The sequence below is a fragment of the Muntiacus reevesi genome, chromosome 6, assembly GCF_963930625.1.
Source record: "Muntiacus reevesi chromosome 6, mMunRee1.1, whole genome shotgun sequence".
In the NCBI taxonomy this organism is placed as follows: Eukaryota; Metazoa; Chordata; class Mammalia; order Artiodactyla; family Cervidae; genus Muntiacus; species Muntiacus reevesi.
The window spans coordinates 98,628,128-98,645,908 of NC_089254.1; the positions used below are offsets into that span (position 1 = coordinate 98,628,128).

The 17,781-nt window shown below is 36.5% G+C and overlaps 1 protein-coding gene across 6 annotated transcripts in view; it reads right to left on the reverse strand.

Moving 5' to 3' along the window:
* BRAF (B-Raf proto-oncogene, serine/threonine kinase) overlaps window positions 1-17,781 on the reverse strand; it is a 152,581-nt gene that overhangs the window by 30,547 nt on the left and 104,253 nt on the right. For all 6 annotated transcript variants that reach the window (XR_010663675.1, XR_010663676.1, XM_065939221.1 and 3 more), the window contains 4 exons: window positions 17,105-17,241; window positions 16,085-16,202; window positions 13,492-13,576; window positions 12,257-12,433 (listed from right to left, as the gene is read on the reverse strand). Coding sequence is in view for 4 of the 6 variants with exons in the window: in XM_065939221.1 (XP_065795293.1) it covers window positions 12,257-12,433; window positions 13,492-13,576; window positions 16,085-16,202; window positions 17,105-17,241 (517 nt within the window). In the remaining 2 variants the exon portion in view is untranslated. The remainder of the gene's footprint in view (window positions 1-12,256; window positions 12,434-13,491; window positions 13,577-16,084; window positions 16,203-17,104; window positions 17,242-17,781) is intronic.

Sequence of the window (17,781 nt, forward strand, 5' to 3'; positions counted from 1 at the left end):
GAGAGATTTTAGTCAAATACTTTGCTGAGATTCAAATACTGTGCCTACACCATCTGCCCAAATTATCAGCCTAGTCTATTTATAAAAGCCTCAAGTGTCTCTCACTCGTGTGCTGTTTTCTTACACTTTCAGCTATTTCTAAAATCAAGCAACTGACCTACAGACACATTAGCATTTCAGTCCTCTTTGATCTAATGCTACACAATTTGAAATAAGTTCATTGGTCTTTACACAGCAAGATGAATCTCTCCTTTGACACCAACGGAGAACTGTTAGCAGTTGACTGGACTAGAATGCGCGATGGTGGTGACAAGGTGTTATTTTATCCAAATAGAGTTTCAAATCCCAGTCTCCATTCTAGTTTGATATTTTCCTCATCCCTCATAATCAGTGTGGAAGGTGAGCAAAACTTCAGGGAATGCCATTCTGCCAGTCTTATGTGGTTAGTAATCATTTACCACATTAAAATGATGTAAGTCCTTAGTAAGTGGAGATCACACATTTTTCAGTTGCATTCTACAGTGGCCTAAATTCAATTTTTACTTAGATCTTTCAGTTTCTCTCACTTTAAAAATCTAATTTACGGAGAGGTGTAACCAGTATACAACACAAAATGTACCCATTTACTATGTCAGTTTAAAGAGTTTTCGGCAGACACATATGTATACTTGTCTAAAGACCAATCATAATCAAGGTGAAGAATATCCATCACCCCGAAAGTTTCTTCATACATTTCTACAATTAACGGTACCTCCCTAGGCTCAGGCAACCATTGATAATGATTTCTATTACTAGCAATTAGCTTTACCTTTCCTAGAATTTCACATAAACAAAATCATTTGGCTTCTTTTGCTCAGCATGATTTGGAGACTCACACCCTGGCTGCATACAGTATTAGAGTGAATAGATATACCATAACTTAACCAGTTAGTTGTCAGACATTTGGGTTGTTGTGTTTTTTGGCAATTATGAATAAGATACTATCTATAAACATTCATATATGAGTTTTTGTTGCTGACTTGTTTTCATTTCTTTTGGGAAGTCAGTGAGATTAGAATTGTTGATATGGTTAATTTTAATTTGAAAAGAACCTGCCAAAGTGGTTGCACCATTTAAGATCCTTACCAGCAACATGTAAGAGCTCTGGTTACTCTGCATCCTTGCAAATATTGCTTTGTTGGCTCTGATTTTTATCTTCAAGTCTGTGGCTTGTCTTTTCATTTTCTTAACAGTGTCTTTTGAAAAGCAAAAGTTTTCAATTCTGATAAAGTCTAATTTATTAATTTTTCTTTTATGGTTCTTAATTTTTGTGTCATAAGAAATCTTTACCTATCTTCAGGCTACAATGATTTTCTCCTATGTTTCTTCTAGAGGTTTTAGATGTTCAGCTTTTAGTCTTAGGCCTTTGATCCATTTTGAATGAATATTCACATCTTGTACCAGAAAAGGGCTAGTTATTTATCCTATTTGGATATACAGTTGTTACGGTAACATTTTGTTTTAAAATATTTATTTGGCTGTGCCAGGTCTTAGTTACATGGGATCTCTCTCTGCTTTTCTTGTGCATGAGTTGTGGCATGCGTGTTCTTTGGTAGTGGCATGCAGGATCTAATTCCCTGACCAGGGATGGAACACAGGCCCCCTGCATGGGGAGCGAGGAGGCTTAGTCACCAGAGAAGTCTCAGGATGAAGATTTTGTGAAAATGGCTCTAGGGAGCCAGTTCTGGGAAAAGTGGATTGGGGAGAGGGAGCTTCTGAAGGAGGGGGATGCAGGGGTCATGGACTCTGAGGAGAAGAAGATTCTGGGGAGAGTAGGCGGGGGGTGGGGGGGGGCGGGGGGCGGGGAGAGGGAGCCCTGAGTGGAGGGAGATTCAGGCAAACAGGGGGTGTAAGGTGAAAGCTCTGATGAGGGGGATTTGGGAGTGGGCCTACTGTGAGCATTCGGGGAGGAGGAGACTGAAAGGAAGGAAGTTTTGGTGAAAGCTAGATTCTGGGGGAGGGGGCTTTAAGAGGAAAAGGACTCTGGGAGAGGATAAGGAGGTGAGTTCTGAATCCTGCCAGAATTCTCGGAGAGGAATTCTAGAAGAAAAGATGACTGCTGATGGTGAAGTTGTAAGACAAACCTCCTCTGAGGGGACTGAGAATCAATTTCCAGTAACATTTTTTGAAAGGACTATCCTTTCTCCATGAATTGCCCTGGCATCCTGGTGTTAAAAAAAAAAAAAAAATCTACTGATCACAGACATAATAGATATACTTCTAGACTTTCTTTCCTGTTTTGTTGAGTCACACATCTATCATTAAAAATTACACTGTCTTGATTCCTGTGGCGGCTTATAGAAAGTTTTGAATCTCACATTAAATGTCCTTCAACTTTGTTCTTTTTCAAAACTGACTGACTAAAACTGACTATTCTTGCCACTGTATTTCCATATATGTTTTAGGATCAACTTGTGAATTTATACTAAAATCTTGCTGAGACTGAGGCTGTACTGAACCTACAGATTCTAAAGATCAATTTGGAAAAAATAGACATCTTAATAATACAGCATTTTCTAGTCCATGAATATGATATCTGCATGTCCTGTTTCCTGGCTGGGACTTACATTAGAGAGGGTATAATCTCCCTTTGGAAAATACTCTCACCATAATTTAAGTACACCACTGGCCTGAAGAGACCAAGTGGGAGTGTACTGTAAACATGGAATATCACGACATTGATGGAACAGCAAAACCTATGCTGTTCCGAGAATAGCATTCATAAGCTCAAACACATAAATTCACAAGTATGGTACTTGTTTGTTTATAAGAGCAAGACAGTTAAATGTGGGAAATGAGAGGTACTTCAACCACTGCTGCTGGAACAACTGGATATCCACATAAGGAAAAAAAAATCTTCAATCCTTACTTCATACTAATTTGAAGTAGGTGGAAGAACTAAAACTAAAAGCAAAAATTATAAAACCTCTATAAAAAAACCAAAGAATTACTATCACCCTCCTGTACATGTAAAGTATTTTCAAGTTCTCAGGTTATTTTTTACATCATTTGATTTTATAACCTTTGCATTTCTTTGTGAGGCAAGCAAAAGGGCAATAAGGCCACTTACGCTGATGGGAAAACCAAAGCTCAGAGGACCTAAGTGCTGTGACTAGAAAGGTGAGGAGGAAAGGACATGGGTTGTGAATGTGCAGATCCGGCTCTGAGATCCAACTGTATCACTTACTAGTTGTATGACCTTGGATACATGACATAATTCCTGAAGCTCTGGATTTCTAACATGTAAAACGGAGATAATGCTTACCTTCATAGATTCTTTCTTTCATTTATTTAACACATATTTATTGAAATCCCACTCTGTGCTAAGCAACAATTGTTCTAAGTCTTGGAAATTAAGCAGAAAATCCCTACCCTAAAGGGGCTTGCATTTTAGTACAGAAGATATTAAAAAGATGCAAAAAAGTAGGTGGGAGACAGAAAGTGCTGAGTGTCAGGGGGTTGTAATTTCAGGCCAGGGAAGGTCTCTTTTCAAAGGATAGCTTGAGTAAAGCTTCAAAGGAAGAGAGGGAGAGAGTCGTACAGACGCGGGTGAGAACCCAGCAGGCAGAGGGGCGAGCAAGGGCAAACCCCGCGGCAGCTGTGTGCTTCCTGTGCTCCGCAAACAGCAAAGGCAGCCTGGCTCGGACGAGAGAGCAGGAGGCGGGAGAGCAGTCAGTGAGCGGAGAGCGGCAGCAGAACGGGCGGGGGGGAGGTGGTGGCACTCTAACTATTAGAAGTACTCTGGCTTTCTTTCTGTACGAAATGTGAAGACACTGGAGGAGCAGAAGAGCAACATAATCAATCTGACTGAAGTCTTCAAAGGACTACTCTGGCTACTAAGTTGAGAATACAATGAAGGTGGGTAAGGGTGGAAGTAAGGCACTCACCCAGGCAAGAGGTAACTGTGGCCTGAATCAGGGTAACAGCAGAATAGGTGATGAGAAGCTGTGAGATTCTTGCTGCAGTTCAGTCGCTAAGTTGTGTCTGACTCTTTTAAGACCTCATGGATGGACTGCAGCACGCCAGGCTTCTTTGCCCTTTACCATCTCCTGGAGTTTGCTCAGATTCATGTCCACTGAGTCGGTGATGCTATCTAACCACCTCATCCTGTCAACCCCTCTCCTCCTGCCTTCAGTATTTCCCACCATCAAGGTCTTTACCAATGAGTCAGCACTTTGTATCAGGTGACCAAAGTATTGGCGCTTCAGCATCAGTCCTTTCAGTGAATACTTAGGGTTGATTTCCTTTAGGATTGACTGGTTTGGTTTCCTTGCAGTTCAAGGGACTTTCAAGAATCTTCTCCAGCACCACAACTCAAAGGCATCAATTCTTCAGTGCTCACCCTTCTTTATGGTCCAGTTCTCACATCCATAAATGACTACTGGAAAAACCATAGCTTTGATTATACGGATATCTGTCAGCAAAGTGATGTCTTCGTTTTTTAATATACTGTCTAGGTTTGGCATAGCTTCCCTTCCAAGGAACGTCTTTTAAATTTCATGGCTGCAGTCACTGTCCACTGTGATTTTTTGGAGCCCAAGGAAATAAAGTCTGTCACTGATTCCATTGTTTCCCCATTTATTTGCCATGGAGTGATGGGACCAGATGCCATGATCTTAGTTACTATTTTCTTTTTATGTTGAGTTTTAAGCTTTTTCACTCTCTTCTTTCACCCTCATCAAGAGACTCTTTAATTCTTCTTCTCTTTCTGCCATTAGAGTAAGATCCTAAATATACTTTAAAGATAAAGATAACTAGAGCTGATTAATAGATTGGTAGTATGGTATAAGAAAAAGAAAGATGTCAAAGACTAGGAACAAAATGTCAGATATAAGCAGCCTAAGAAGAGAGCTGCCAGTCACTGCAATGAAAAGACTGCAAGAAGGGCAACCTTGAGGAAAAAGATCAGGACCTCAGAATCAGACATATTACATTTGAGATGTCCATTGGACAATCAAGAGATGTTAAGCACAGTTAGATATGACAGTCTGGAGTTCAGAGGAAATGAATTAGCTGGAGACTGCCATAGAAATGGAAATTAAACGGTATTTTAAGTCATGAAACTTGATGAGATTACCAAAGGACTATTTCAATGTTTAGAGAGGTTAAGGAGTTGAAGAATTAGCTGAGAAGGTACAGATAGTAAGGAGAAGGGAAATCAAGAGAATATTAAAGTAATGCTTCTCAAACTTTAGAATGATTAATGATTAGAATCACTTAGGGATCTTGTTAAAATGCAGTCTACAATTCAGTAGATATGAGGTGGTGTTTAACATTCAGCTTTTCTAAAAGGCTCCCATGTAGTACAGTTTAAGGGATTAAGAAGAGGTTTCATGAAGAAGAGTGTGATCAACTGCATTATACCCTTCTGATGGTTGAGGACTGAATATTTAACCACCAGATCTAGCAACATGGTAACTATCTTATTAAAAGATATTTCAGTTAAGTGTCAGGGGCAAAAGCCTGACTGGAGAGGGGTCCAAGAAAAAAGGGGAGGGAAGAATTTAGAGAGTAAGGACAACTCAGTTGAGAAGTTTTACTATAAAAGAAAGAAGAGGAAAGAAGTGATAGCTTGAGAGGGAAGTGGGGTCAAAAAAAGGACTCCCACGACTTCTTTATTACAAAAACTTTTATGCATAGAAAAATGAAAAGAATAGCATAATAAATAACCTGAGACTTGCACCTATGTTTAAGAATTGTCAATATTCTTCTAAATGTACATAAGAAAGATGTTTTAAAACACAAGAAAATCCAGTAGAAAAGGAAAATCTCATGTTGAGCAGGAGAGCGCTACTCAAAAGATGTCAGTTTGTAGGAGAAAGGGGATGGTATATGTGCACAAATTAGAAGGACTGGCTTTTGCTCTTAACGATGAGACAGAAAAATTGAGTGTGAATGTAGATAGATAGGAAGATATTGTGGTGGGTGTTTCTAGTAGTTAATAAAATGGCAAGCAAGGTTATCAGTTGACAGTTCTTGGAGAAGAGATACTGGAGGACTGAAGATAAAAAAAGTATGACAGGGTCTACAAGAGAGGAAGAGCAAAAACCCAGCAAGTGGAAGTATGACGGCTGCATGGCATTCAGGGACCATTTATATGCCGAAAGGACTAACTAAACTGAAGAAGCAGAACAGTGAAGAGGTCAAGGAAATACACTCTTGAGCCAAAGTGCTTGCGGCAAGTCACCTGGCCTTTTAAACTAATTTCTCCACCAGTAAATACAGGATAATAACAGTATCTACCTGCAGGGAGGAAAAGACCCTGATGCTGGGAAAGACTGAGGGCAGAAGAAGAAGAGGGTAGTAGAGGATGAGATGGTTGAATGCCATCTCTGACTCAACAGACATGAGCTTGAGCAAACTCAGGGAGACAGTGAAGGACAGGGAAGCCTGGCGTGCTGCAGTCTATGGGGTTGCAAAGAGTTAGACATGACTTGGCGACTGAACAACAACAGGGTTGCTAAGGATTAAATGAGATAGTATATATAAAGTACACAGAACAGTGCTTGGAACAAACATTATGTAACTGCTAAATATATCGCTATATAAAAACCCCCACAAAACATAGTTAATATAAAAAAAAGAGTGAGTTACTAGTAGTAGCACAGATGGAGTTAGAACATATTTATTGATCGGTAAAGACATCTAAAATAAGAGCAAGTAAAAAAAAGTAAAACCAGTGTGATTCTGTATTTAAAACAACAAACCACTGTATACAGTATTAAAATACAGAATTCTGAAAAGATACACAATACTACACATCTGAACGTTAACAGTAATTCTCTCTCAGTAGAGTACTGGTACTTATTTATGCTTACACTTTCTAAATTTTCTATAGCAATTATGTATTTCCTTATAATACTTCATATTTTGAAATGAAGAAAAACTGCAACAAAGGCTAATTGTAGAAACCACTTTTCCTCACTACACTTAATGCTTTAAAATTTTTACACATTTGCCTCCTTTTTAAAAAAAATTACACCTGTAAGAAAGTTGTGAAAATAAAACACAACTATAGAATCTTTTAAATAAAAAGACGGAAACCACAAGAATTTTACATAGGCAAAACTAAAGTCCTTGATAAGCTAGTCCCATCTTAAGATTCTTTTTTGCCATCCTGGAGACAACTACTACTGATTGAGCTTGCTGTGTACCTTCTAAGCTTTTGTTTAATATTTCTACATATATATACATAAGATTTAAAAATATATGTAATGTTTTGTTTTTAAAATTTTAAATGGTCTCAGGCTGCAGCTTGCTTTTCTCACTTGACATACTTTAAAGCTGATGTTGAAACATATTATTACTCATTTGTGCTATATATTCTTTCCCTGCACATACGTGCCAATACTTTATTCATGCAGTCCTCTACTGATGAACATTTATGTTTCCAAATTTTCACTAGTAGATATTTTCCTATAGTATATCTCCTTCAATATACCTCTCTTGGAACAAAAGCTGGTTGTTTCTTGGGGGAAGACCAAACACTTTGTTTTAATAGATCCTTCCAAGTTATCCCCAGGTTGGCTGGCTGCGTCAGGAGCATCCCAGTAAGCAATCCCCCAATCTTTATCAATACTTAATCTTGCCAGAATTTGGACATTTAAGCAATTCTAGTAGGTAAAAAATAGTACTTCTTTTAATTTGCATTTTTTGTGATTATCAGCATCCTCCTCTCAAATACTGTTTTTATCTGCCAAAAAATAACGTTTACTATAATATTCTTCGATCAATCAGAATTATTTTCAGTCATTAATACATGTTTACCATCTTCTCAGCTTCAATTCATCCTTCTATCTTTCAACTAGGCTTACCTACGAGTAAAAAGAAGCATGCATGCATGCTGTGCACGCTGAGTCGCTTCAGTCGTGTCCAACTCTGTGCAACCCCATGGGCAGCAGCCCACCAGGCTCCTCTGTCCAAGGGATTCTCTAGGCAAGAACACTGGAGGGGGTTGCCATTGCACTTCATTGTTGTTTTTTAAGTAAATTGTAAGAATTTATCCTCAAATTATTTTTAATCACCTTACAATCAGAATATATCACTCCTGTGAGAACAACAGATTGCAACTTTTTCTGTGTGCCTCCCTGAGTAAACATTTAGTAAATTTTCTAATAACGCTACATTTAAAATTATACAATAAATATTAGACTGAAATGAAAAGCCCTGAAAAGAAATAGCACAACAGACTGACAATTCCTGGAATTTCTCTGTAACGTTATTCTTTAAATACCTTGGCCCTTTTGGCAGAATCAATGACTTTCAGGTGAGAAGATGATAAACATATACTATATGAATCCTGATTCCTAAGAGTGAGTCTTTAATTATCTGCCACTAGAAAAGCTCTGCTCTCTTAAAGTAAACCTAGGAATCGGAAATGATCTTTTGCTGAAGAGAGAAGACAGTCACACAGGAAAAATGTCACTCATCTACTGTTGGCTTATATTTTCTAATCCAATAAAAGGGACACATTTGAAAGTCCCAATAATTCAATCTTCCTAATTCCTAAAGGTTTTATCTAGGAATGACTGAAACCCCAGTACTATATATAGTGAGACAGCATGCTCTTATTCTGCTTACATCGTGGAACTTTAGAATCAGTTTTGGAAAGCAGTCAGAAAAGATCATTTTGAACAGTCTCTGAAAATCATTCGGGGGCAGACTAGTTTGAAATGAGGGCTGCAATAAAGGCCATTACTAAGCAACTATTTAAATAGTCTACAGATCTACTGGTCAGCTATATCTAGCTTGTTCTGTACTTGGTGAAATGATGGTGGACAATGGAGGAGGGACCTGACATCTAAAAGTTTAAATAATTGGAAGGAACGTAATTTCCAGTTGACTATAAATATCAGCATTTTAACATTTTTACATTGTTATAGGAATGTTCCTTATAAAGCATCTGTCCTTATTTCATAGAAAATCTTTTATCTCTGAGGAAACTGGTAAGAGGTTTTTGCTGGGGGGTGGGTGGGGGGGAGGTTAGCCCTTCTTGAACTGTGTTTGTTTATTCCTAGTTTCCTTTCCCCCATTTGTTCTCTGTCACTGGCCTAAGAGACCTTCCCTCTGATGTCTGGTAACTGAGAGATAATTTGTCTTTATCCAGACTAAGCGAGACTAAAAGGCAGTCTGAAAGCTTGGAGCATACAGATGGAATCCTTTTTCTGAACTCCCATCTAGATGGAATTCCTAATATCACTACCTTTGTGTCTCTACTCTTGGCTGGTAGATTCCTCAAATAAAGAGTCTTCCAGTCTCCTGCCTGAAAGGGAAGGTTTGGCTGCCAGTACTCTGGGAAACAAATGAAAAGAGAGTACTAGGGAACTCTCCATTCAGCACAGTAGGCAGTCACCCAACCACACTCCCCACCCCCACACGCCATTTCCCCTGTATCCTGAGTCCAGAAACTTCCTCTCCTTTCTAGAGAATACGTTTCCAGTGTCCTGCCAGGCAGGGTAGGGATGGGGTGTCCATCCAGTGGCATAGAGCACGAGAAGGGATCCCGAGAAACATTCAGACAGGCCTTTTCATTTATGCACTTTTCCTCCTCCAGAGATAATTCACACTCCCAGTTCTTGAGACTTGAGGATTCCAAAGTACAAATCAGGTTGGGTTCCATTTTTCCACACCCAGTTAATAATTTAGTTTTTTTGGGTGCACTATGTCTATTATCACTTCTTCATTTGCTTTCTAGCTTCTAAAATATTACTGCTATTCTTTTTTTCCTCTCCATCATTATATGCTCATGCTTAAAAACAATTTTCATTATTATAGTTTTGGTGGCATCTCAAGGAAACAAAAATGGGTCACCTTAACCCAAAAGCCATATAGCCACTTTAATAAGAGGACTTTCAATCTGCCAAAGCTTTCAGTAAGAAAATATGTGTTGGAACATTTAACCAGTTGCATATATTGTCTTATAAGAACTAAAAGGAAAAAAGGAATTGTATCTTCTTTGGTTAAATTTAAGCTGGCAATAAAAAATATAATCTGTTAGAAAGCTTATATTTTATAATTAATATTTTTCAGCTACTAAGATAAAGGATAAACTAATGGGATGATCTACATTCACAACCAGATATACTCAACATATAGTTAGAGTTACTTCAAAATGCAAACAAAGTATTTTAAACACATAGACTGTAAAGGTTTATACTTACAGATCCCAAACTGTAAAGTAATGGGAAAATACTGCCTCTTAACTATTTCCCAGACGACAGAACAATTCCAATTTGACAGTGTTTTTCTCTACCGCTACTTCTTACCTTAATCAACACTGCACTTCACTGCCCAGTCACTGTTTCTAAGACAATATTTAATACTATTCTCTGTGGCCTCTGTGTATAGCAAAAGCCTTTTCCTCTGTGTTAACCTTTGATTACATCTTTGACTGTTTTTCCTTTTGCTGACATTTCTCACTTTTGATACGATAAGGATGTGGCTGCTCTCTCTTCTGGAAGCTAAACCTATCAATAATATGCTGCTGCGTGTAATCATGGTTTCATTTAAAAATTTTTGTCATATGTATCTATCATAGCTCAGGCCTTGTTTCAGGCATTAGAGATAAAATAAGGAGCACAGCATTAAACCCCTGCTCTCATATAGCTTGTATTCCAGTGGGGATGACAGACGATAAACAAATATGTCATATGGAGTTGGGTGTTAAAAACAAAAACAGGAGTGCGGTAGAGGGTAACAGAGTGGGATAGGAATATGTTAGTTATATAAGGTGATCATTTGAAGGCTTCCTTGAAAAGGCAACATTGGAACAGAGACATAAGGGAGAAGCTCTATGAATACTGGGTGGCGGGCCTACTTATCCTAAAAAGAAAATAACAAGTACAAAGGCCCTGAGCAAAGAGCATCCTTGGCCTGCTGAAGAAGCAGCAAAGAGACTAGTGGTGTAGAAGCAGAACAAGATTTGTTTCTCTTTCAGTGTTTACCATTGTGGCCACGGTTTACTCTTTGCAAAATTTTAATATAACCTTTCAGATTTGAACAGATTCAGAGTCAGAGGTGGGGCTGTTTCAGTCTACTGGATAAGTGGGAATGTTACTGAATAAAGTAATAAGCTGCTGCAACAAGGACTTTGGCGGAATACAGACTTATAAACAACCTAAATTACAAATATACTGCCTAGTTTTCTGACAGAAAGGGTAGAACAGTGGGAAGATTTAAGAGCTAGATCACGTCTTGAGTCCTGGTTCTATGCTTATTTGCTATAAATGACCCTGAGTAAGAGTTTTAGTTTTACTCTAATTTTATAATGCACAAGTGGTATAGTGGTTTTGGGGAAAGAATAATGGTTGGGAGCCAAAAATTTTGAGCTAAACATCTTTGTTGCTGCTTATAAGTCTAGACAAGTCATTTAGAAGCCTCAGTTTCTTTATCTGTAAACATAAAATATCTACTTCATAACATTATAAAAATTAAATGACATAATGACTATGTATGTGAAAATCATCTGTATACTATAAAATGTTAAACTGACTTAATATACATGTATATTTTTAAACTACATATGGAACCTTCAAAATTGTATTTAACTCACTTAAATATTTTCATCTAAGTGCTTTCAAAATATATTTAATTTTACCTTTTGATTTATTTACTATTTGCACTTTATGCAAAATCTATCCTTGGTAGTCAATTTCTTACTTTGACCTATGATAAATTTTATAAAGTAATTTATCTTTTAAATTACAAAGTAAAATACAATGAACTAGTCAACTTGAAATCCTTAAAAAGGATAAAAATGCACTTTCACTTTTACTTTATTTTTTACTATATTTTACACAGATTATTATTTTGCAATAGAAAATAGGGGCACATGGAGAAAATAACTTGAAAGGATAATTAACAATCCTTTTATATGGTTCAATAACTATTAATGACTTTTCAGTGGATTTATTTTTTTTTTGGGGGGGGGGACTATTTTTATCTTTTGATCCCTCACTGCTTAGCTAAATTATAGTATACTAAACATAAATTCAGTCACATATATATTATCAAATATTTGATATATGTTTTGAAGATTGTACAGAGACAGACTATTCTATTTCTTAATATCACATAGCTAGCCATTAGTTAAAAGTGTCTATATGATGCTAGAGAGTAACTGGGAATTTAAGTCAAAAGAATAATAGCTAAAACCTTTGAAACATCCTCAGTGGTCTTCAAAAGTAATTTACATGAGATTTAACAGAATGGAACTTACTCCATGCCCTGTGCAGTTTGCCGTGCAATATCTATAAGTTTGATCATCTCGAATTTGGTCTCAATGATGTGGAGATGATGATATAAACTGGAGCCCTCACACCACTGGGTAACAATAGCCAGTTGTGGCTTTGTTGAATAACCCATGAAGAGGAGGATATTCACATGTCGAGTTTTCCTGTAAAAAGAAATGTAACAGGAAATAGTAAATGTTGATATACTTTAGCAAATGTTAAAAAAAAAAAAAACCACAAAACCAGGGCCAAAGCAGTCTACTTGTCAATAAGATGCTGTCAGAAAAAGGTATTTTTTTAGCAAGGCAGCAGAAAGATAAATTTAGATGAGACTTTAGGAATTATCTAGTCTAACATCCTAACTTTTTCGTAAATGTCTTTTTTAGTGTACCTCATAGATAGGCAACTAGATATTGTTTAAATACCTTTAATTATGGGATGTTCATCACTGAGACTGTAGCCTGTTCCCACTACTCTTTTTTTCTTTTTCTTTTTTTTTTTGGCCGCATCAAGCGGCATGTGGAATTCATGTTCCATGACCAGGGAAATCTGAAGTTCCTTCACCAAGGATGGAACCTGTGCCCCTGCAGTGGAAGTGTGGAATCATAGCCACTGGACACCAGGGAAGTCCCCTCTTCTTTTCTTTCTTCCCTTTAAAGTAGTTCTAGTATTAGTAAAATTTTAGGCTAAGAAAAAAAACATTTTCCTGCAACTTTCACCACTGGCTTCACTATTCTACTCTCTAGAATAAAACAGAGCAAGTTTATACTTTTTAAATGTAATAGCCTCCTATGGACCTAAAGTCTCAGTTCTGTTGACAATTTTCTCCCTAAGTTATAGTTCTAGAATCCTCCGCATCTAAGTTCTCCTTGCCTGGACATACTCTAGTTTGCTCAGTTCCCTCAAGTTCCAGGTTTGATACAATCTCTAAGTGTGTTCTGATAACCTTAGAATTTTTAGAGCAGTATTTCCATAGGAAAAAGCACCACTTTTCATGACTGAACACTGTGTTTCCATTAATTCACTCTAGGATTAATAATTTTATCATCTGTACCATATAATATTGCATACCCCTTAAAAGAAAACAGTCAAAGACAAAACATACTCAGAAAGACTGTCTTGTCCATTTTGAGTAAATCCATGAAGCTAACAACAGCTGTCACTGAAAAACACAAGTTGAGCACAGTAACTTCTCTGGAAAACATGATTCACACAAGCTTACCTGAGTACTCCTACTTCATTTTTGAAGGCCTGTAACTGCTGAGGTGTGGGTGCTGTCACATTCAACATTTTCACTGCCACATCACCTAAAAGGTAATTGTCATTCCAAATGTCATTCCAATCTTTAAAATTTAAAAATATAAAAAACTCTAGGGTATTTTCACAAACTACAACAGCATTAAAACCATACCACTACAAAACTGCAAATAAATTATTCCTTAACTACCTAAATGACATTAATTTTCTAAGGATAACAACTAAAAAATGACACTCCTATACTAGTATTTTAAAATATCAATCCCTGTCCCCCCTCCCTCAAGAACAACCAGCCTATCTCATTTTTCCCTTGGAAATTTAGTTTAACCAATTAAATACCCATGATATTTTTCTAGCTATTTAGCAAAACTAAATTAGAGGCATTCACTAACTGAATGTTAAAACTTTATCAGAGTATTTAACACTTCCTTCAAATCCACGGATCACTTATTGCTTTTACTTAGAAAAATTATTAAAAAAAAAACTTTATATGAAACAGGTAGAATTCTTACACATTGCCAAAAGGTGTATAAATTGGTACAACCACCTGAAACACTGTTGTCAGTATCTACTACTGGTCCCACAAGTCTTTCCTAGGTATATACCAACTACCATGGACACATATGTTCACTAAATGACAGGTGCTAAGAATATTCATAGCAGCAGCATTTATAAAAGCCCCAAACTGGAAACTATTCAAATACTGGTCACACAATAGTCATGCCTATAGTCACACAATGAACACTATATAGAGAATGAATAACCTACAACTATATACAATAATACAGATGAATCTTATAAACAATATTGTGTAAAAAGGGCCAGACACAAAGGAGTACATACTGTATTACTATGTTCAGGTAAAGATAGTGGCTACTCTTGGGGGTGGGGGACATGAAAAGGACTTCTAGAGTTCTGGTAATGCTCTGTTTATTGAACAGATGTGTTAACTTTGCAAAATTTTAGCTACTTGTACATTAAAGTGCACTTATTTGCATGTATATTTCAGTATAATTAAACTAACATTGATTTTTCCTGATTACCAAATGCTGATAGCAAAAAAAACTAACTTAAAAAATTAAACATTTTAAAAGCATAAGGAATAAAATAAAAATCTCCCATAATCATGTCATTCAAAAATGATCACTGTTAACCTACTCCTGTATACCCTGTGTGTATACTCAGTCACTTCAGTTGTGTCTGACTCCTTGCAACCCTACGAACTACAGTCCGCCAGGCTCCTCTGTCCTTGAGATTCTCCAAGCAAGGATATCAGAGTGGGTTGCCATGCGCTCCTCCAGGGTATCCTCCTGACCCAGAGATCGAACCCACGTCTCTTGTATCTTTTGCATTGGCAGGGTGGATTCTTCATCACTAGCTCCACATGGGAAGACCTGTTGTATTCCTTACTAGGCTCTTAAAAGTATGCAGTATGAATATTTATAAATATGTATGAAGAAGACAGGGACTTCCCTCCCTAGTGGCTCAGCAGTAAAGAACCTGCCTGCAATGCAGGGGACCTAGGTTTGACTCCTGAATCGGGAAGATCCTCTGGAAAAGGAAATGGCAACCCACTCCAGTACTCTTGCCTGAAGAATCCCATGGACAGAGGAGCCTGGTGGACTATAGTCTATGGAATTGCCAAGAGTAAGACACGACTTAGTGACTAACACATACACACACAAAAAAGACAACCTAGAAAAGATATATACTAAAATAATGATGGTCATTTAGAAAATTATGATATATATACGTAGCATCATAGTATGGGATATTATACATGCTGCTTTAAAAATATACCACAGAAACTTTTCCATATCAATAAATATAGATCTACCATAACATTTTACTGTCTATATAATTATATATGGATGTTGGCAGTGTAATCCCATCTTCTTTTAATGGCCATTTTAAGTTATTTCCATTTTTCCTTAATATTAAATCTCCAATGACTATACTTACACATGTTTGTTCCTGTTCTACAAATAAAATTATTGGCTCCATATACATATTGCCAAACTGCCCTCCAGAAAATTCATAGCAGTTTACTTTCCCACCAGCAGCATTACAATCACAACTCTAAACAATCAATTAAAATAATTTTTTGTCCATTTGATTATTTTTTCAAAGAAAAATAAATCACTTGAGAGGCAATGATGATTTCTACTTTTTGAATTTTTAATTCTTTTGCAAGTAGTGAGACTGAACATTTTTTATATGTTTACTGGTCATTTTTTCCTTTGGTTAAGTGCTCTTTTTATATGTTTACTTGTGGTTTATAATACAAATAAAATTACCAGCAGAAAGACTTATTAAAAAAAAATTTTGGTGACTAGCTCGTCCGGAGGATCATCATCTTTAAAAATTATTACTGAAGTATAATGAGAGAACTTCTGGTGCTGTGAATCCAATTTTTATTTCCCATAATTTTTGTTAAACACCTTTGGGGAACTCTTGCATCTGATCAAAACAGCTTAATGATACACCAGTGACTACTCCCTTTGATATTTTCTTTTTAACAGAAGTTGTGACAAGATCAAACTGTATGACATACGTACCATGCCACTTCCCCTTGTAGACGGTCCCAAATGACCCAGATCCAATTCTCTGCCCCACTGTGATCTGTCCATCAGGAATCTCCCAATCGTCACTTGAATCCCGTCTACCAAGCGTTTTCTTGATAAAAATAAGGCAAAAGTCAAGCCAAAGCAAACAAAAACGGAAAACTTTATGTCTGACACTAAGTACATTCCTCTATTTCTGAAAAGGACAAAGAAGAGAATAAGAACTTTGGGGAGAAACAAAACAAAAGTATACTCTAGAGGAATAATAGGAAAATGATTCTTATAATACACAAATTAAGTTTAAGAACTAAGTCAATATTAGGGTGGAAGTAATTCAGTAAAAATAAAAATTATTTATTGGTTATGAGAAGAAATGTTACATTAAATTTCAGTATTAAAATCAATAAAATAAAGCAACTTAAAAAAAAATCATTTGGAAGACTAGTAACTAGGGGCAAGATAAGCACTACACATTTGTGACTAGCTTTGGCTACAAACGCCAAAAATTTGATTTAAGGTACTAGGCAACTGTTGATAATCTAATTACTTTCTCCCAGTCAGTACTAAACTACTTCATTCATCTAACCTGATCCAATCTCTCTCTCTCAAAAATGTTATCAACACATACAAAACTCTGGTATGACAGAGAATCCACTTAGCCAATACATACTAGTGCACTACTGCTAATGTGATTAGTTTTTAATAAATATTTAAGTTACAGCATAAAGTTAATTTTTCAACAGGAAAAAATGTCCTTTGGTAGATATTTGAATTTCAGACCAACTCTTTAAAAAACATATATGCCTAATGCTTCCTAAAATACCAGCTTACTCTCTTTCCATAGTTTAGAAACAGAACACTATTCTAACTCTTCCCAAACTGCCTTACTCAATTATATTAGTTGAGAGCAAAAATCAACGTTGTGGGAATATGCTTTAAGCAAAAAACTATCAGCTCTTAATGATTTCTAAGAAGAAAGCACTTCAGAGGAAAAGAGATATCATACACCCTTACCATTCGATTCCTGTCTTCTGACGATGAAGAGGACTTTCTTTCTCGCTGAGGTCCTGGAGATTTCTGCAATGCTTTCACATTAGAGAGTGAGCCAGGTAATGAGGCAGGGGGTGTGGCAGATAAACCTGTGGTTGATCCTAAGTTAGTGAAAGGAAAAATTTATCTATTAAAGGAGGATCATGTACATTAGCTTACTGGGGGCAGAGGGTAGAGGGAGATGTAGACTTATTTTAAAAAATGCAGTGCATGTTTTAATATTGACCATTAGGAAAGGACAGGCAAAAAGACGGCCTCATTTGGTGATTAACTATAAACTTAAAAACTATAGTTTCTTTTAATTTTACAATTTTAGCATTTTGGTCAATTTAATAACCTTTAAAATATATGATTATAGATATATACTTTGCTTAACTGCTGCAGAGTCTAGGAGAAAAACAATCTTAAATATATCCGAATTTTTTCTTTGATCAAAAAAAACAAAAAGCAAAATCAACTTAAAACCAAACATAAAAATAAACTTCAATTATGTGACATTAACAGCCAATCAATAATAATAATAAAAAAAGATAGAAATGCTCCAAATGGAAACATTTTCTAATAATGGCCTTAATACTGACATTATCTAACTCTTTCATATTAGCCACTAAAATTTTAAAAAATCCTACACTACATACTAT